The 18,934-nt window shown below is 45.9% G+C and overlaps 6 protein-coding genes across 6 annotated transcripts; 3 read left to right on the forward strand and 3 right to left on the reverse strand.

Moving 5' to 3' along the window:
• Positions 1-119: 119 nt before the first annotated feature.
• Positions 120-3,598, reverse strand: BDV37DRAFT_259352 (putative calcium/calmodulin dependent protein kinase). Its single transcript, XM_032083131.1, has 6 exons — positions 3,135-3,598; positions 2,951-3,020; positions 2,740-2,889; positions 1,842-2,633; positions 1,643-1,780; positions 120-1,587 (listed from the first exon to the last, which is right to left on the reverse strand). The coding sequence occupies exons 1-6, from the start codon at positions 3,227-3,229 to the stop codon at positions 589-591; spliced, it is 2,244 nt and encodes a 747-aa protein (XP_031937104.1). The 5' UTR covers positions 3,230-3,598; the 3' UTR covers positions 120-588.
• Positions 3,599-3,686: 88 nt separating this feature from the next.
• On the forward strand, positions 3,687-5,223 carry BDV37DRAFT_259355 (TRAPP subunit BET5). The gene is made up of 5 exons (XM_032083132.1): positions 3,687-3,891; positions 3,955-4,168; positions 4,243-4,388; positions 4,449-4,537; positions 4,589-5,223. The coding sequence occupies exons 1-5, from the start codon at positions 3,855-3,857 to the stop codon at positions 4,604-4,606; spliced, it is 504 nt and encodes a 167-aa protein (XP_031937105.1). The 5' UTR covers positions 3,687-3,854; the 3' UTR covers positions 4,607-5,223.
• BDV37DRAFT_220634 (uncharacterized protein) lies at positions 4,394-5,636 on the reverse strand. The gene is made up of 2 exons (XM_032080159.1): positions 5,361-5,636; positions 4,394-5,308 (listed from the first exon to the last, which is right to left on the reverse strand). Exons 1-2 carry the CDS (start codon positions 5,560-5,562, stop codon positions 5,136-5,138), a joined length of 375 nt encoding a protein of 124 aa, XP_031937106.1. The 5' UTR covers positions 5,563-5,636; the 3' UTR covers positions 4,394-5,135.
• Positions 5,637-11,056: 5,420 nt separating this feature from the next.
• Positions 11,057-13,036, forward strand: BDV37DRAFT_220657 (serine/threonine protein kinase SAT4). The gene is made up of 2 exons (XM_032080160.1): positions 11,057-12,707; positions 12,762-13,036. Exons 1-2 carry the CDS (start codon positions 11,289-11,291, stop codon positions 12,891-12,893), a joined length of 1,551 nt encoding a protein of 516 aa, XP_031937107.1. The 5' UTR covers positions 11,057-11,288; the 3' UTR covers positions 12,894-13,036.
• A 2,625-nt stretch (positions 13,037-15,661) lies between these two features.
• On the forward strand, positions 15,662-17,170 carry BDV37DRAFT_220730 (amphiphysin-like protein RVS161). Its single transcript, XM_032080161.1, has 6 exons — positions 15,662-15,857; positions 15,933-15,983; positions 16,079-16,124; positions 16,182-16,255; positions 16,311-16,458; positions 16,512-17,170. Exons 1-6 carry the CDS (start codon positions 15,845-15,847, stop codon positions 16,963-16,965), a joined length of 786 nt encoding a protein of 261 aa, XP_031937108.1. The 5' UTR covers positions 15,662-15,844; the 3' UTR covers positions 16,966-17,170.
• On the reverse strand, positions 17,170-18,428 carry BDV37DRAFT_220745 (aminoacyl-tRNA hydrolase). The gene has a single exon (XM_032080162.1). It carries the CDS (start codon positions 18,146-18,148, stop codon positions 17,375-17,377), a length of 774 nt encoding a protein of 257 aa, XP_031937109.1. The 5' UTR covers positions 18,149-18,428; the 3' UTR covers positions 17,170-17,374.
• Between the last annotated feature and the right edge of the window lie 506 nt (positions 18,429-18,934).

Here is an 18,934-nt window from a genome sequence, read left to right on the forward strand (position 1 = left end):
TGGCGACTCATTTCAAAAGTTAATGCCCTGTTGTGGACGTTTATGTTTAAGATTGTATAGATCTGGTATATGTACGGATCTAACCTTTTATAGAGATGAGAGCCATTCCACAAAGCAGCGTAACATCCCCCACATCTACAAGAATACAGGCAACCTGCCAACAGATAGAATGGGAAATTGTGCAACGTCATTGTGTGCACAAGCGCTGTTGCCCTTACAAAGTATATATATATATATGTATGTATGTATGTATGTATGGTATGTATGGTATGTAGCATGACATAGCCATACAGTCTTGGACAGCAGAAGATACTTGTCATTACATAGCTGCCAGTATGCAGATATCAGAGGGGAATAACTTCACAAACAAAGGTCGCGTGGAGAGTCCTCTCCCAGATTCTAAGTGCCCTCAAGGAAAAAGCCTTGAAAACAGCTCAAATTTCGGCGATACTTCCAAGGGTTAGTGTGACATCTGTCCACGGCTGTAGCGTGCCCCAAGGTAGAGAAGCATCGAACTATATTGAGCGTATCGATAAGCGAAAACGCTATGGATGCCGTTAGTGAGGCAGAATGTTGAGTGAACAGAACCTATTCTTGGTGCGGAGTTCTAGCCGCCATGCCTTGCATTTGTTGTTGCCTTTGCAGCTCTAGCTGAGCCCTTATTGCACTCACGGCAGAACTCAGACTTGGTCCCGATGGTTTAGCGAGTCTTTTTCCAATTTCGGGGACTGTGCCAGGGATTTTTTCTTCTACTAATTTCATTACTTCGTCTTTTCCTTCCACACGTCGAGTGAGGTACACCTTCGGCGTAGTGCCCTGACGAGGAAGACTGCGGATTCGGATACGCTCAATCTCCTGCCGATACGCGGTCTCGTAGATGTCAAACTCTGCTGCACCCGGTGATTCGCTCACAACAGGGCATGGGTCGATTTCAGAAGGTTCTGCAGATAGCATGCTATCCGGTTCATCAAAGATGTAGTCCATCTCAGAGTCACCAGTATTCGTAGGCGGCGAGCCGGTATAAGTAGAAGGCCCAATGAACAAGAACGGAAACTCTTCCTCCAAAGGATCTCGTGCATGTCCACGTGTTCCCTCTATGCTGCGCTTAGTAAGAACCGAACTTGTCCTCGACAGTGGAACTTGAGGAGATGAGGATCCAGGTGTGGTTATGGTCTGCAAGTCATCGAAAGATGTTCCTGGTACTTTGCTGCTAGGTATGTAGCCCGAGTCATTTCTCTCAGGCCCGACGCTTGCAGTCTGCTTACTGCTATCGGACACCACAGGTCCTTGTTTCCCAAAGATACTGGAGTCTGTGTTGTCTAGGAGCTGCTGTAAGCGTGGTTCATCGCAATTCAGATGATATCCTTTGAGAACGTCATCACGTTGCCAGGCATTTCTATTGTATGTGTTTAGGCTCTGGCTTTTGTTGGAATTTAAAACAGTACCAGCTGCGAAACTTTCTTCTGGTTCCATTTCAAGGGGTGGTTGGACAAAATGCGTCTCGTACTCTTGTCCAAGAATACTCTGCATAGGTGGGTCTGCCTTGGCAGGGTCAATTAGTCTCTTGAAATTCTTCACGGCTTTCATCTGTGGCTCCTTGTTAGCTTGCCTCAAGACGCAATCAAGTCTGTATAGAGCTTACCACAGCTAGGACATGACCAATCGTCTTTGTGATAGCCAAATTCATTTCCTCTTCAGTAGGGAGTCCAACTATTTCAGCAGTATTTTCGCTCTCTGGCAATAGTGGATCTATCCCATCCCTTGTGACCCAGGGGTGTTCCTGAGTTTCTTTCTGTGAGCAATGCTTTGTTATGGAAGTAGAAAAGGCTCGCGCCACTTACTCGCAAATCACTCATTTGGATCCTTTTGGCCGGATCTTTCTCTAGAATCCGTGACATCAGGTCCTTGAAGTTTTCATCGGTTTCCCCCTCACATGCCACTGGGTCACTCTTAATAGCCTCATACAGCTCGAAGATGCTCTGCTTCTCGAAGGGCAATCTGCCGTACCGCAAACAGTACAACGTAACACCCATAGACCATATGTCGGCCGCTTTCCCCGAGACATCCCCGTGTTTGATAACACATAGCTCTGGTGGGAGGAAAGCAGGTGAGCCGGCCGATTTCGCCGTGAACATATCGGAGTCTTTCTCGAACATCTCGGATACCCCAAAGTCCACTACCTTGAGAACGTCATCGCTCGTTATCAGGCAATTATCTGGTTTTATATCGCGGTGTACAATGCCCTGAGCGTGCAGATATTCTATTCCCAGGATCAGGTCGCGGAACCAACAGCGACAGAGTTCGTCATCATATGGGTCGGCTCTTTCTTCAAGCCCAACTTTCATAACCACCCCCTTCTTACACATCTCCATAACCATGTATAAAGAATCCTCTGTCGGGTCGTCTAAGACCTCAATCAGAGACACCAGGTTGTGATGATGCAGTTTCTTCATGATAGCTATCTCTTCTTTGATAAGGTAAAGGGCATTTCTCTTTTCATCTGGATCTTCCAGAGAACGACGGTGAAGTGGGGAATTGAAGCCATCTGACGGGCGCTTGGGACCTCGAGGTCTCCGTAACAGGTGGGATTGGGCGCGTTTCCTAAGCCGTGCCTTGGAGAATTCCTTGACGGCCTTACTCAGTGTACAGTTTGTTAGCTGGGAGTTTTGCTTTTCCTTTGTACTTCATGCCACGATATATGTCCATAACCAAGCTACCAAGACAGAAAGAAGGTCTTACGTATTCATTCCCAAACTGATCCGTAGCAAGATGCACGGCTCCGAAAGAGCCCCTGCCAATTTCTTGTTTGATCACATATTGATTGATTCTGTGTTCAGCGGTACCATCATCCTGGCTGGTGGTATATTCAGATCGGGCATCCAGAGTTTCCTACCACCAGTCCAGTTAGCTTCCTACAGAGAGAAATGAAACATATTCTCTGAAGAACCACCTTGACCGGGCGTCTAGCTATTGGGTTTCGGCGATAATGCCTTCGTGGACTCTCATATGAAGGTGTCGAGCTGATACCGTGGTTTTTAGCAACCCGCTCAATCACTAGAATGGCTGGGAACCCGCAGGAGACAAAACATAGAAAATGGAGAGGGAGAAGAAGATCAAAATGTTGTAGAGCTTACGCATAACGAACTGGTCGCGGATGACGAAGACCGGGGCGACCACCCGGAAATTGATTAGCATCCTGCGAGGAGGGGAAGGCATTTTCGTTGGCCATTGAATACGATGAGCAACGAAAAGGTAACAGGGAGATCCCCAAAATACGAGAGGGAGAACGTTTAAGTTGGGGATGTCTAATTCTCCGTTGAGAGAGCAGACACGCGAAACCCGGATGCCTAGGCAGATGTGGGGAAGAAAGTGGGCTGCACAAGAGAACAAGAGGCGACAACGCTAGGACGTTGTAATGGACCTATAGGAGATATAGAGGGCGGTCGAACCTGCAAGTTGGGGAAGACACGCAGAAAAAGGAAGGGAACACAGATGAAGAAGAAATGAGGACCAGAGGGAAATAAGAAGGATGCCACTACAGTATATAATGATACCTATAAATAAAACATGGAAGAAAAAAAGGGAAGCTTGATAGTTTCCAACTTTCCAATTGGGATCCTCAGGCACAAGTCAATCTTTATCGATAAACAAAACATCTGATCTTATTTTGGATCGCTCACCGCCCACGAGCATACCGACCCGTCCACCTAAACGAGCCTAATTCAACGGTCTCTGGGGGCACATCTTTGTATGACAGCCTTCTCCCCTATAGATCTCCGCACTTTAATTCCCCTTTGTCAGGTCAGCTCCCGTGTATACTTCTGTGGTGAATTGTCTGCTATCTCCTGACCGTAATGGTTGTTTATTCCTTCTACATTTTTGACCGCCATGGTACGTGCCTCTGCCTCTTAACCAACCCTCAGCAAAGGTATACTGACTGCTCTCACTTCTTAGCGGAATGTATATACAAACGACGTTGGGTGCCCCGTCCGCCTTCGATTATTGGAAAATCCTCGCGCCCAACTTCAGAAGCATCTGCCACTCCCAATGCATTGCCTTCCGTGCTGGGTCAATCTGCGCGGACTACCGATGACGATGCTAAGCTGATCTTCGGCACCGTCTTCTCCCTCCGGAATATGGTGCGCAAATTGGGGGGTGAGGATGATAGGTGAGGACAATACCCCATACCACTGCTAACCCAGGAGAAGAGGTTGATACTGACGGTCGAAACCTGGCATTCAGCTTCGTTACCTACCATACCAATCAATACAAGCTCCATTATTACGAGACGCCTACCAACATCAAATTCGTAATGCTTACCGATCTCAAGAGTCCAAGCATGCGAATTGCATTGCAGCAGATCTATATCAATCTTTATGTTGAATATGGTATGCAAGCTCACGAATTGGAAGACTTCACCGGACGCTAATGTGAGGATATTGTCTTAGTGGTCAAGAATCCGTTGTCCCCGGTCGAGCATCCAGGCGGTGTGGGTGTAAATAATGAGCTTTTCGAGGAGTCTTTGGAACAATTTGTGGTATATCTGCCATTCCTGCTCAGCTCAACTTAAGCGCTGACACAGTAACAGACGCGTGTCCTGTCATGAGAACTCGTGGACTCTAGGGTCTCCATCAACTTGGTCGTCTGTGCCTCTTCGAAGTGGACGGAGAAGCCAATCGTGCAGTAGACATGTGATCAACTTGTCGGGTATCTACAGAAAGAGAATTCGATAGATTCCGGGGTTAGCGTTCCTCGCTTCTCCCAAGGCAGCGCCATGAAAGACGCATCACAAATATGCGTAGCCTAACCCGGAAATTACTATCAACCCGGAAGGGTCGTCCTACGGCTAGTATCTTCCAAGAATCTCAAGGCGCGAGGGCTGTGTCATAGCCGTGTTGCTAATGCACCTGTGTGATATGCATCAGATTACTAGATGCAAACTATGGGTTAGAGGATGATAATCAGCTCTCTCAGGCTCTGTGGCGGCTGATTTCACACTATGCGATTGTCAAGTACCAAATCAATAACCATGCAACTAAAACAATATTTGTTTGTCGAGTACATTATGGCACAGTACATTGCCCACGGTTTCACTTGAGATGAATTACACGTCAGGCCTTTAATGATTTAAAGCATTAGAAAATTCCACCCGTGGCAGATCTTCCAGACTGTCCATAACGAACATCCTCGGGTAGATCGTCCTCATCACGTCCTTCACTATATCCATCCTGAGTACGGGGCTTTGCGTGACGTAAGCGGTCGCCACGTAAGATGTTGCTTCTGTCGATAGCCTCTCTTTCGTCGTTCTCTGCAAGCTGGTTAGCGAGCCTCGCGAACGCTGGACAAGTATAAAACCTTACCTAGTTGTTGCGTACTGTTGGAGAATGGAGGCTGGATAGGATCTTCTTCAACATCTTCGTCCTTTTGAACAGGGATCTGACTCCTTAGCTCGGAACGCGTTTCATGGGCGTAGGTATTATCTCTGACTGTTCCAGAAACAGGGGAGGAATCATTCTGAGCCTCGTAGCGGTCTTCGGCTTCTCTTTCGTAAGGGTTCGACATGGTTATTCAAACCATCGGCGATTTCATAAAGGATATACAACGTATTTGTTATGGGCATATATGTAGAATGCTATGGAGTGGGAACAATAGCGAATATTTAAGCATTTCAGTTCCCCCATCCCAACGCACTTTTGACATCAGATGGCCGTCATCCTTATGTATGGGGCGAATTGGGTTTTCGATAAGGTTTCAGATTAGATCGGTCGATGTGATGCAATTCAAAGGGTTCGTTACTAGATCGGTACAATCTCACTTCTGTGTACGTTGATACAACCTATACGGTAGCTCATCTGTGGATTGATACTTTGTGTAGTATGCCAAGTTTTTTCTGACTTGAGTTGCTGATATCTTCGACCTGAGCTTCTCATGAGGTAGCTCATGAGTAGGCAAAATAGCAGGAAACAGTCGTTTTGAGGTAAGGGGAGGTTCCGCTCATAGCAATGATTACTACGGCGATATGGAGCTGCTTTCAGGAAGCAAATCTTGTCCAAAAATACGTAATATTGATCAATGTCAATGGCAGCTCTGGCCACAACTATGACATAGAAATGATCCAGACTGAGGTCATCCGTCCCAAGATGTTTAGGAGATTGCTCGTTCCGATATCAGATCAAGATCGCCAGGGCTTTGCTCCTTAGACGATGATGTCCGCTAGTTAAATCATTGCCTTCACTCCAGAACAAGTTAAAGAAATCTAGTACCAGCAGGTAGCCTTGAGAATGAGAGGGCCGGTTCCAATGGATGTTAGTTATACATCAGTGGTATTATGTAATATTCACAAATTCTCCCATGATTTCGGTAGATACACACCCAGCTACTGGTAGGTATCTGGACTTGATTTTGCTCAAGTTAGTGGTAGGGGTTATAGCCTTCCAGTGACAAAAAGACAAATCAATCACCCATACAAGCCTATTACAGAACCGAAAAGGCACGATTCAGTAGCATACAGTGGGGAAGACAAGTCCATTCTGCTGTACACCACTTGAAAAGGAATTATTGTGCTAACCCAAATACTGCACAGAACTATCCTGAAATGTGTCTATGAAATGTGAATTGAAGTGTACAGTATATCTACAATTCACCCCATATGACCATGCCGAATATCACCTGACAAATTCTAATGCAGTGTACGACATAAATTGGCAAGAGAAATGGCTCGTGCGCTCCCACACACAAAGGGTTAAGTTTCAGAAACAGCTTAATCTTGTTCGGGAAGGCCAAAGGGATGTACGAAGCTTGAACTTTGACTCGCGGCAATTCATTCGCTTAGGGAGGGGAGCCCCATAAACTACGTAAAGCAGACTGGTAGCCCTTAGGCCCCGCTTTGTTCACCGTAGCGTACGCCGAGTACTGCTTGTATGGAGTAGGGAGCAGTTAACGGACAGTAGATTTAGGGGTTTCGAAAGATTTTGTTTTTTGATTTTGATTTTGATTTTGATTTTGATTTTGAATTGATTGAAAAAAAAAAAAAAAAAAAAAAAAAAAAAAAAAAAAGAGAGAGAGAGAGAGAGAGAAAATAAAAGAAAATGAAACCATTGTACCGACACAGTGAGGGTTATCCCGACAACGGAAAGTCTCCTGGTTTTAACCCTTCCACCCGGACCAATCGTTCAACTGATAGTACACAACTATCACCCTAGATGGATTGAATATTGTCGCTTTCATATGGGAAGACTTGTGGAGTGGTTTAATATGGCAAATTAAGACTTTGAGGGAGTCCATCCACAAATGATAGTACCTACAGAGTTGTATTCCCCGCTTTTGACTCCCACCCCTGAGCAAGAAAGTACACCGCGAGCGGTGTCCAGGAGTGCATATTTTGTGTGCGGTCATGGAAGCATGTAGTGAACGGCAAGAGAATTATAAAGACCTGTCGGCTTTTAATTTGACCTGGGCTCTTTTTATCTGTATCCTATCCCCATTCGCTTAGGTTGTTTGACCTGGCGGTGAGCCAGACCCCGTCACGTACAATTTGAACGAACACTTCTATACTTCAGTCCCTACCCCAAGAACCAAGGCAATAATAGCTGGAGTTTGACCGACTCGTCAAACTCAAACCATCGGGTGACCAGGAAGTGTGCTGTGGATCATGGATTATATCGAGTAATATCAAAAGATGCTAAAGACCAACAGTAACGGGTACCCGCACCCATCGGAAACGGATGGGTTGATTTCCGAGATTAACGCATCTTTTCTTTTCTAATCACTCATAAACAATTCGGGCCATCCAGTTCATTCCAATTTAATACGGTATCTATATGCAGTAAGATAGCCGCGGTATCGGAGATCAGCTCAACCCATTGGTAATCTGGCATATTGAGGAGTTTTGAGGGGGGGAGGGTGGAGGAAATAAAATACCCTCTTACAGGCATAATAAGGATTAACTCTGGAAATGAGAGAGGCACTTCGTGTCAGTTGCAGTACTACTGTGTACTAAGGCAACTAGCGTGGGACAGTACAGATTCCATCGGGAATGCCCCACTCACCATGATGCAGCGTGGTAAGTAATTTTAGATGGACCGTTTTCTTTACCCTAGCTTTTTCTTCTGGTCTGTGATTGGCCTCAAAAATCCCTCGTGCATTTCTTGATAATGCTGGTCGATTTACGTCAGTTGTATAGGTCAGGGTTAGGTACCATCTCCTACCGCTGTTGAGGGGAGATTATAGGATGAAAGAAAGGGAACAGTATCTCGCTCCAAGCTCAGTTGGCCAACCCTAGGTAGGAATTTGCAATTAAAAGTACAAATGCCTAGATACAGATTGGTTCTCTACGAAGATCTGTGCAGCTATTAGGTTTGGATCATGCTCCAAGACACTCCGGGGACGGCAGCCACAGCCGAGGTCCGGAGTACTAGCTCTAATAAGCCCACGTCGTCTGTTCCGGAGCATTGGTACGGATATACGAAGCCTGCTGATGGAGCATTGTAAACAGTTACGCATACCTTCCCATGCCAAAATTGTCAAAATAAATATTGATCATCACGTGGCTCGAGGTGTTTAGGTAGGCATGTTTGGCGGTGGATGACGTTTCGGAAGGAAAAATGAATGGGGGAAATAAAAGGAAATGATAACAATAGTAGTAGTCGTAGATAGATCAATGAGGGTTGTTGATGATAGCCTTAGCACTCGGTCGTCAATTCACCTTGACATCTGCTGACCCCACGCGGATCCTCAAGTAGAAAGCCAAAAAGGGCCATGTGCATGAGAAATAGTCGCTTCCAGTTCATAATATGGTAGAGAAACTCATGATCTGATCACAAACCAAAGCTCGAAGTTAAGACAAAGCCATCAACAGCTCCAAAATATACCCATTAGCCTCCTCAAGTGAGGTAATCGCCACGAGAAAATCTGACCGTTTCTCCACCACTAACTAGTAATATCTAGAAAGAATGTTGTCATAGCACATCAGTGTCTTAGGCAAGCGAAGTCTGATGTGCAAGCTTCAGCCCTGTCATTGCCGGAAAGACTGTAAAACTGTCAATGTACCCGTTAGTTGATCCCACAGTATGTATTTGGCCGATGGAATAAGTACTATAATCCAGAGAAAAGGGCAGTCAAGGCAGAAAGAGTAGAGAATCAAACCGTGCATTGGAATTGGCTGTATTATATGTAACTGGTGGGTGAAACCCCGAAAAAAGGGTCGATCCCTAACACCCTATATTAGTTGTCTAGTGACGTTGGCTGCCGACTATCTCATTAGTAGCCCACTTCCAGGTCCTCTCTTTCATTACCCCTCATTGTGTGGATGACGAGGGTTTTGTTTTATCAAGCCATTTAGGCAAACCGCCACACACAAAGGGAACTAAGTACGGAGTAAGGTAAGCCAGAGTAATAATGTGACGCTTTCCCGTAGTTCTACCTAAACTCGACCAGCCACCCAAGCTGTTGTGAATGATGTGCGGGGACAGCATACCCATATGATCCATAGGACTGCAGAATGCACAGCCTCAGTCTGACTTAAACTCCCGAGATTGACTAATATCCTATGCGGGTCGCATTTGTTTGGTAATTGCCAGTGTCACCTTGTCCAGATGAGCCAGACAAAGCGGAGGCGAGCGTAAAGCCATCAATGGATGGACGTCATCCGACTGATCTTCAAGAGACAAGGTCGTAAAGAAATGAAAAATCAAAACATGAAACAACGATCAGTAATTACTGATGACTCAGGAGAAGTGAGCAACTCTAGTATCTTTCTAACAGTCCTTCTCCAGACAACCAAGTGCCTAAAAAAAAAAATAGGGTTAAAAAATACATAAATACATATTAAATAGTGAAAGAGAAATGCATGAGGCTTCTTCCCTCATATAATACTAACTAATCTGCGGAGCCTTTACTTTACTACTGAGTAACCTGAAGGATGAGGAAGCCACTTTGGTTTTCTTACATCTTGTCCAACGCACTCCTACCTGGTATGTAGAATTAGTCTGCAGTACTACCTAGGTACATACATATACATATATTGTTAGTCAGTGGCTGCACTGAGTGATTTGTCTCGTCCACTCTTCACCTCCATCGTCCCGTTGTCCGATTGTCGGGGAATGACTTTCATGGATACGTTACTTGAGAGGAACAGTCAGTACAGAGTAGTTTTTAGAAATAGAATCAGGAAATCTGTGTAAGGTAATGACAACCCTGTAAAATTCAAGGTAGTGGCTCCAATGGGATACTATATTCACATAATCATGGTGGGTACTCATTTACATAGATACTCTGTATAATACATACATACTATACAGCCATTTCCCACAGTGAAGAGATGTGGCTGCAGTTGTATGATACCATACCATCACAAGACGATACCGACAATGCGTCCCATCGGCGAGGCCTGCGAACGGAGGGTTAGTAAATTTCCAGCAAAAATCATCCATCTGATTACTCGATTCTGACAAAAAAAAGAGGGCTTCGGCTCCATGAGGTATTAGCCTCTTACTTCCACAACCGGCAACAAGAAAGTCTCTTCCAATCCCCTTTGTAACCCCAACACAAGGCGTACCCATAGGCACTGATTCCCACCATAATATAAAAAAAAAGAAAAATACAATTCGAGGCAAGAAAAAGACTGGTCGCTTTATTGTAGGAAGCTAAAGGGACGCCCACCCATACTTTCAATATTACTTTACATTACTTTGGTATCATCTAGAAGCTCCGGACTACTATTTCAACCTGGACTTTCCCCCAGCAGGCAACTGCATTCTCACAAGAGACTCTCGCTGGGTACTATACCTTCACTACAGTGCTACTACTACTACGGAGTATTTTAATTTCTTGGATTACTGCCTTTCTCTCCTGCCCCAACTGGAATTTTAGAGCTACATAAGAGTCCAGTCCCATTCTGTGGTTCTCAGTGTGGTACCGTCCCATCTGGACATTCCGTGCCTTGCTGCGCTAATTTTTTCCTTTTTATTTTATTTTATTTTTTTTTTCTCATTTTTTTCCCCTTCCCCTTCCTCGCCCGCCCACTTTTAAGTCAGTTTCGTCACTTTTCAGGGAGACCGTCGCCTCAGGCCACCACCGGTCACCGGGGGCCACCGCACCTCTTTTTTTTTGCCGTCTTCCTCGCCCCCTCCTCTTCCTCTCTCAATTTCTTTCCAACCTCTAAACCTCTTCAATAACAATCTTTTGGAGCCTCTTCAGCTTCGTGCTGTAGGCGTTTATTCTCCTACCTTGTCACGGGGGCAACCTTTGTCACTCTCGTCCTCCGTGTACATTACAATTAGTTACCGCACATGACTCCACAATCTGCTTCACCTGTACCTTCCGCAGTCTCCTCCGCCGCAGCGTCACAGATATCGTACGATCCTCGAGATGGAGAGCCCTCGGTAACACGCGCTCTTGCGGGCATGAATCTGTCCGCAGCGAACGGGGATGTTCTCCCCACGCCTCCTCCGCCTGCGAAAACTGCCAGGCCGACTATGGCAAATCGCATCTCTCGTATGTTTTCCAACACAGGGAAGACAACTTCAAGGGAGCCGGATACCCACCGTGACTTTTCAGACAGCAGCACAGACAGCGTAAAGCCACCTAGTAATGGCAGCGGGAGGCAGTCTAAGCCTACTTCTAGGCCTTCTTCCAGAGCTCCATCGCGACAGACTTCTACGAAGGAGGATAACGAGAGAAAGCCAAAGTCTAGCAGTGGAAAGGATCAAAGAGAATCATCTGCAGCAGCACACAAGCGGTTCGAAGCATTGCCAGACCACGCCCACTGCCATCACCTTAAGAGTACACGGCGGCAGGAAAAATTGACAGACCTCCTTCGGGACATGCTTGGCGGCGGCAGGAAGAAAGACGATCATGTCGATGATCAGCAGCTATCACTCATGTCGACATGGATTGACCAGTTCAAGAATGAACGCGACAAGCTAGCCGCCGATAAAAAGGGTGGTCCCAACGCTACGGCTTCGTTAGTCGATAAATATGGTAAATGCCAGGAGATCGTCGGACGGGGCGCATTCGGCATCGTTCGAATCTCTCACAAAGTCGATCCCAAAGATTCCAGGGTCGAACAACTATATGCTGTCAAAGAATTTCGCCGTCGTCCTCAAGAGACCAGCAAGAAATACCAAAAACGTCTAACCTCCGAGTTTTGTATATCCTCGTCGCTTCGCCATCCGAATGTCATCCACACCCTCGACCTCTTGCAGGATGCTAAGGGCGATTATTGCGAAGTAATGGAATATTGTGCCGGTGGCGATCTCTACACCCTTGTGCTGGCCGCAGGAAAACTGGAAGTTGCCGAGGCCGATTGCTTCTTCAAGCAGCTCATGCGTGGTGTTGAATACATGCACGAAATGGGCGTGGCTCATCGTGATCTTAAGCCAGAAAATCTGTTGTTGACTACTCATGGTGCGCTCAAAATTACCGATTTCGGAAATGGGGAGTGTTTCCGCATGGCTTGGGAAAAGGAAGCACACATGACAGCAGGACTTTGCGGCTCCGCTCCATATATAGCTCCTGAGGAATATATCGAAAGGGAATTTGATCCGAGGGCAGTCGATCTGTGGGCCACTGGTGTAATCTATATGGCAATGAGGACAGGGCGTCATCTATGGAGGGTAGCCCGCAAAGACGAAGATGAATTCTACCAAAGATACTTGGAGGGTCGAAAGCATGAAGATGGTTACGCTCCCATTGAGACTCTGCATCGGGTAAGCGCTGATAATAGTCTATTTGGTGCGTCTAAGCTTACAGATGGCTCGCAGGCTCGTTGTCGGAACGTGATTTATTCCATCCTTGATCCAAACCCTTCTCGTCGTATCAACGCCTCGCAGGTCCTCAAATCCGAATGGGTTCGCGAGATCAAATTGTGCAAGGCTGGCGAGGAGGGATTCTGATCTAGTCAGTGTGTCTTGCCCTTGAGGCTTTGATTTTCGCAGATAGTGTATCCCTAGGGGGCAGAGCCTGGGCGGATTTTGAACATTGGCCTGGACTCTGTCCCTCTCGTGGTAGTCTGCCTCTGTATGCCTAGTTTTGTGATAAAACCGGGTGGCTCATCTGTTTATCCCATTTCCTTGGGGTTTTAGACCTTCTTCACCTGTTTCATAAAAAGGAGGTCCTTTTGCTTTCTATACCGGCGCATGTCTTACCTGCCTGCTAGCTTAAGGGCTTAGTTTGTTTTTATGTTTTTCACGCTAATGCAACGAAGAGTCATGACCTTGAGCTCCTTCTCTTTCCTTCCTTCCTTCTTTCCTTCGTCTTTGTCTTTGCATTTGTTAATCATATATGTTGTATCTCCATCATTCTACTTATCCGGCATGCAGAGTTCAGCGACAGTCTTTCGCCTTTTCTATTTCTGGGTTCTTGGCTGACAGATAAGTTGATGCTACTGACCTACTAGCTCATCTAATTAGGTCGCTATGGAGCTGAGGGCACGTTTAGTTTCCCGGTTGGGTTCCGCTGATTCTGCAATTTATCAATCAGATTGTTTATAAAAGGGCGTTTCATATTTTGTCAGTTATAGCGAACTGCATATCTGTGGGACTGTCTCGTTCATTTGTACTCGGGGTTTGGGCACTTATTATTTGGATACCCTTTGACACTATTTGTTTCAATGCTATTCATATCGGAGTTTTTATAACTTGATGTATCTTTGCTGGTCGTAAACAAGGCTAGCCACTCTCTCCCCCTTTTTAGTTACATATTAATATATTATAATGAAAACTGTTGAAATTCCACAAGAGTTCAAGGGAGTGATGGGGAGAACATGGGCTTTCAGTGGAGCAGCACACTAATGCCTATGTCGTCTCCCATCATGTGATGCGTCGTGTCTCCTTGCCTTAGACTGCAGGACAGAGGCATAGCGAGGTATAGTCTAGTATTTGCCAAGGTATCACTGTCGGCTGGAAACGCCAATTCAGTTGCTATTCTGTGGCCAGAATCTGGATGGCATTGGCCGAGTGAAACACTTCAATGCCTACATTCCTGGTACCAACATGGGTTCATGTTACCCAACCTGTACTAAACCTTGACTTGGTTCGGTGAGCTTTTCGGCTATGCTCTTTTAGTAGAACCACGGTACTTCTTCCTCATGCAAGGCAATATCCTCTTTTTTATCCCCTCCTCTTCTTGTGGGGCCTCTGCGACAGCTGCGATGTGTATGTACATGTCTTAGCAGTGAAGTTATGTCTTCCCCTAAACTAGCTTCAGAGACACAATTACATAGAACTTTGGGTATGTTTTGATTCCTTTTCTTCTGTGCTGAGTGACCATGCATAATATATATTGATGTTATTATATCCGTATAATCATTTAATTACCCCTTGCCCTGGCTGGATTATAAATGGGTAGATTCAGAAGTCCCAAAAACGTACATCTTCTATAGTTGAATAGTTGCAGTCACGGTTATTCACCTCTAGCTATACCCCTACAAGTAGCAGCACCAAGAAGTCACCATCTATAATTTTGGAGTACCCGGCCAGAAAGCATTCCGCAAAAAAAGAGCCCTCACACCTCCCTTTCACCAACCGCCATTGTAGCTTCTGCCTAGTACCCTGACCTACCTTGTGCAAGGTCATCGGCGTCTAGCCATTTGAAATTGACGACGGTTCCAGGCCAAGCTTGCTTGGCACTCCGTGCAGACCGAAAAGTGCGAGAGATTACTCAATAAGAATGTCCAGAGTACTGCGTACCATACATGGTTTTCTTTCTGTGTGAATTGGTCTTTCTTGGCGCCTAGTCCATTTTGCTTTTTCCTTGCATTGGAATTCCTTGGCATTATGCCCTAATGCATGGATGAACCTCGAGAAAGGTTATGGTTGTGTGGTGGTAACAGGCAGCATGATTCTCAGGGATCCCAGGATCCACAATCCACAATCCACATTGGAAGGGCGTGGTTGAAATGTGAGAATTAAATACCAGTATTTTCATTGAGCGAGACTCATAGTACTCGTTTGGTCCGGAAGACCATATCAACTTGCAGGTCCATCTGATCTAAGGCTTAACCGCTCATTTAGGGCTTAGTCAAAGTCACAGTTAACTATATGGTGGTGGTGCTTTTTGAACGCAGTAGTCGTATGTATAAGCTTTGCTTGGTGTAGGACTCCTAACTAGACTTATCTTCTGTCATCCCGATCCATTGCACTTCTATGTGGTTGCTATCATCCATGCGTGCACAATCCTGAAGGGTTGGTATCATACTTATACTCAATAGATCACAACCAAAGACTAGGTTCACGGTGCGAATTTGTTACACTGAGGATGTTACTGCGTAACAGTCCATTTCAAGAGAAAAGAGAAGTTTCTCTGAAGTCGTGCAAGATCCGGAGGAATGTAGTAACATGGAGGGCCTAGAGGTCTTCACACTTATCACCGGGTAGAGTACGGTATTTGAGGATGTCACTCTGAATTAGAAGAGATCGAATTGACATCACCATCCTTGTGTTATCGGATCCAAGTTCAATACATGACGTAAGAGGAGACAGTTGATAAGGATTTAATACCGTATCGTATAAGGCCGCATGTAATTACCGATACAATACACCTCTTCTATAGGGCTGGAGAAAAACGTCTCCTGATAATCACTGGATGAGTGTACATACATACACAGCCACACACATAGCCACATTAGAGGGAATCTCCCCCGAAGTCCCGCATTGCCAGCCCTGTGACAGTCACCTCTGTCTTTTCGAACATTCAACACTATCGTCAACTAATATTCCGCCAGACAATCCAGGCATTTTCTCGTTGCGTACATTACCTGCACATATCCTATCAAAATCCTCACCGCCATCACTTGCTTCATTGCCTACAGTAGTACTCAGTCGGTTCTGCCTGCTTAGCCGTCATCATGTCATGGGCCGGTGCGCAAAGCTTCCTAAGTCCCTTATCTCTACATATGTCAGGTTAAGTGCTGATATGCAGTCTGTGAATCTTAGGGTTCAAGAAGAATGTCAACCGTGCTACCACCCAAGTCATGATGAAGACGGGTATGTACATTATTATATAGCCCCGCGGCTCGAGACGACCAAGTGACTGTTGATATGAGCGGTACTCAGTTGCTGATATAGTATAACCTGTACAGGTCATGTGGAGAGGACAAACGATCGTGACTATGAAATCGAAGAACGGTAATGGCATCGAGAGATCTGGCATAAGCTAAGCCAGTCACTGATGGGATCCCATAGGCGATACCGGACCATGGAAGCTGCTGCCAACCGTCTACAAAAAGAAGCTAAAGGCTATCTAGATTCATTACGAGGTAGGATTCTTTCTCGTTCAAATGGAGCGAAATGCTAAGTCCTTGGTTGTGACAGCAATGACTGCCTCCCAGATGCGTATTGCGGAGACAATCGATGCCTTCTACGGTGATGCTGGAACGCGCGATGGTGTGAGCAGGAGCTACAAACAGGCTGTGGAAGATCTGGATGCCGAAACGATAAAAGCCTTGGATGGGCCATACAGGTGTGACGTCTTAATATTAGAAATTCCATAGCTGCCGCTAACTGGTTTACTAGAACTACCGTTCTTGAACCGATCTCGCGCTTTTGTGCCTACTTCCCTGACATCAATGAGTGCATCAAGAAACGCAATCACAAGTTACTCGACTATGATTCTATGCGAGCCAAGGTGAAGAAATTGGTCGAGAAGCCAGACAAGGACGCTACAAAGCTTCCCAGAGCGGAGCGCGAAACTGAAATTGCTAAGCAAGCATACGAACAGTTGAATGAACAACTTTTCACCGAACTCCCGCAACTTATCGACCTGCGTGTACCTTATCTGGATCCTAGCTTTGAGGCTTTGGTCAAGATCCAACTGCGTTTCTGTGCTGAGGCATACTCTCGCATGGCACAAGTGCAACAATACCTTGACGCGGAAACAAGAGACCAGTATGCTCGGGGCGACTTGGATAACAAGGTAGAAGAAGTATTGCAAGAGATTCGTGATTTGAGTATAGCGGGAACTGTTTGATCTGTGAAATTAGTTGTATCATTGCTGGCCTGTTTATCATTTGCTCTACAGAACTAATGCTGTCGAGGCTTGCCTACGGGTCTGTTATCTCGCTTGTCCAAGGGTCTCCAGGCCTAGGAGTCATTACATATTATGTCAAATTTTCTTGACCAGTAGGATAAGAGAAGCAGAGTGTGTATACTAGTTAAAAGCAGATACGCCTAAGCCCTGATGGTAATGGCTCCGAATTTTGGAATGTTGCGGCATTATGGACAAGTAAACAAGCCTTTTCAGTGAATTTTCAGGCATTGCTGGCGCAATCTGTGTCTTAATGTACTATTTTGGGTATCTGTCTATATGGTTCTATTTATCTGTACAATATTTTAGCCTCATCGACTGCTGTATAGCTCACCACAGTTATTCACGAATATCACAGCGCGCTACCACCACGGTATATTTCATCTGCTAAGATGTCCAACACCGGTCCAGCTGCCGCACGTACTGCAGCCATCTCAGTGTTGTTCATTTCCGTGAGAACATAGTCTGCAACATCGCCTCGATCTCGGGTTGATGGACGACCGATCCCGACGCCTATTCGCAATACAGAAAGGTCTTCATGCGAACGATTTTCGCCAGGACTTGTACGCGGTGGGTACAAGCCTTTTCCTCGTAGACTCTCCATGATGCTGATCAAACCTCGATGGCCGCGCAAACTGGCCTTTTCAGGCCCACCCCGTTTTACTCGGACTTTTCCCAAGGGCGCCTCCAGTTCATCGTGGAGGATCACCAGGGTGGGAGCTAAGGATCTCAGCAACTGAGGATCAGTGCCACGACGCTGCCATTCGGGGTTCTCAAGATCTGCAGCCTCGGTCGTCTTAGAGAGCACCACATTTCCCTGCATGACCACCTTCCCCAATATCTCGGTCTGTGTTGTAGATATCCAGTTCTTCAATTGTCGAACAAGCTTCGGACCCGACTCATTCATGTACGATGGGCTATACCACGTCCGATAAAACAAGGGCCCGGCAGATGGCTGGTGTTTGGTGGAAACCAAGGGAAACCTGTTGGGTAGAAGAGGTATTAGGGCATCGAGGAGAATATGTCCAGCGCTGTGACGAGTTTGGCGGTAGGGACGGGGATTTCCAATTGACGCGATAAAGAGGAACCGGCGCGGAGTCTTCACTAGAGATATGTGGGTTGCCATCGAATATGGTATGTTTTGTTGGAACTGTGATATGATATGAATGGATATGGCCCCTTTGCGCCTTTCATTAAAATGTGTTTTGTTGGGTGTTTGTCTTTCTAGGGTCCGATGTGAGGAACTAGGTTTAAAAGGACTGACTCAGCGTTCGTGTTATGACTCTGTTAGGAGGACAGAACCAGTACACCATTAGAGTATGTAGATATACAAGTGAATAGGAAAAGTGTCGTTGTTTGTTTGATAGGCAATTAAATAATAGGGCAGGATTTGTTCTGGTTGCAACGGGAGATCGTCCCTGGATGGTTAAATTATAACTCTCGTATTTTGACCAAAGTTGGCTTCTATCGTTACTCATCCATGTATTGAAAATAGATACAGTACGGTATTTGACGTATTGAATCTTTTGTCACTCGTATATTCAGTTTCCTTGGTCACCATGTGAATCAAAGAGTCTAGGCTGGGTTCGATTAGGGCTGATCATGGCAGGAGATCTACGAAGTCCCTCGATGCACGGGACATAGAATTCGTATTGGAGAACAGACGATACTATAATACAGCTTAATCCAGGCCCAATGACGAAGCTGAGAAAACCCGCTTAAACATCGTCCATCGGACGTTATCTCCTTATGTCTGACGGTAATCCAACCCGTCCTCCTCACCAATGAAACGCCGCAGGTTCTTGATCTCGAGATCCGACCCGGTGACTGGGTGATCGAATCGAGTGCTTTACCTATATCCCAATGCCACAATCATTGCTTTCTACGTTGTATGTTTGGCTAGAGTCTCAAC

Source organism: Aspergillus pseudonomiae (genome assembly GCF_009193645.1).
Source record: "Aspergillus pseudonomiae strain CBS 119388 unplaced genomic scaffold BDV37scaffold_89, whole genome shotgun sequence".
In the NCBI taxonomy this organism is placed as follows: Eukaryota; Fungi; Ascomycota; class Eurotiomycetes; order Eurotiales; family Aspergillaceae; genus Aspergillus; species Aspergillus pseudonomiae.

Bases quoted from the DNA above. Each gene is read 5' to 3' on its own strand.
- BDV37DRAFT_259352 (XM_032083131.1), bottom strand. From the start codon at position 3,229: ATGGCCAACGAAAATGCCTTCCCCTCCTCGCAGGATGCTAATCAATTT. The intron at 3,021-3,134 runs GTAAGCTCTACA...CCACGGTATCAG, and splicing joins CCGCGACCAGTTCGTTATGC to CTCGACACCTTCATATGAGA. The intron at 2,890-2,950 runs GTGGTTCTTCAG...GACTGGTGGTAG, and splicing joins TAGCTAGACGCCCGGTCAAG to GAAACTCTGGATGCCCGATC.
- BDV37DRAFT_259355 (XM_032083132.1), top strand. From the start codon at position 3,855: ATGGTTGTTTATTCCTTCTACATTTTTGACCGCCATG. The intron at 3,892-3,954 runs GTACGTGCCTCT...CTCACTTCTTAG, and splicing joins CTACATTTTTGACCGCCATG to CGGAATGTATATACAAACGA. The intron at 4,389-4,448 runs GTATGCAAGCTC...ATATTGTCTTAG, and splicing joins CAATCTTTATGTTGAATATG to TGGTCAAGAATCCGTTGTCC.
- BDV37DRAFT_220634 (XM_032080159.1), bottom strand. From the start codon at position 5,562: ATGTCGAACCCTTACGAAAGAGAAGCCGAAGACCGCTACGAGGCTCAG. The intron at 5,309-5,360 runs GTAAGGTTTTAT...ACCAGCTTGCAG, and splicing joins CAACAGTACGCAACAACTAG to AGAACGACGAAAGAGAGGCT.
- BDV37DRAFT_220657 (XM_032080160.1), top strand. From the start codon at position 11,289: ATGACTCCACAATCTGCTTCACCTGTACCTTCCGCAGTCTCCTCCGCC. The intron at 12,708-12,761 runs GTAAGCGCTGAT...GATGGCTCGCAG, and splicing joins CCATTGAGACTCTGCATCGG to GCTCGTTGTCGGAACGTGAT.
- BDV37DRAFT_220730 (XM_032080161.1), top strand. The intron at 16,125-16,181 runs GTAATGGCATCG...GGGATCCCATAG, and splicing joins GACTATGAAATCGAAGAACG to GCGATACCGGACCATGGAAG. The intron at 16,256-16,310 runs GTAGGATTCTTT...TGGTTGTGACAG, and splicing joins CTATCTAGATTCATTACGAG to CAATGACTGCCTCCCAGATG.
- BDV37DRAFT_220745 (XM_032080162.1), bottom strand. From the start codon at position 18,148: ATGGCAACCCACATATCTCTAGTGAAGACTCCGCGCCGGTTCCTCTTT.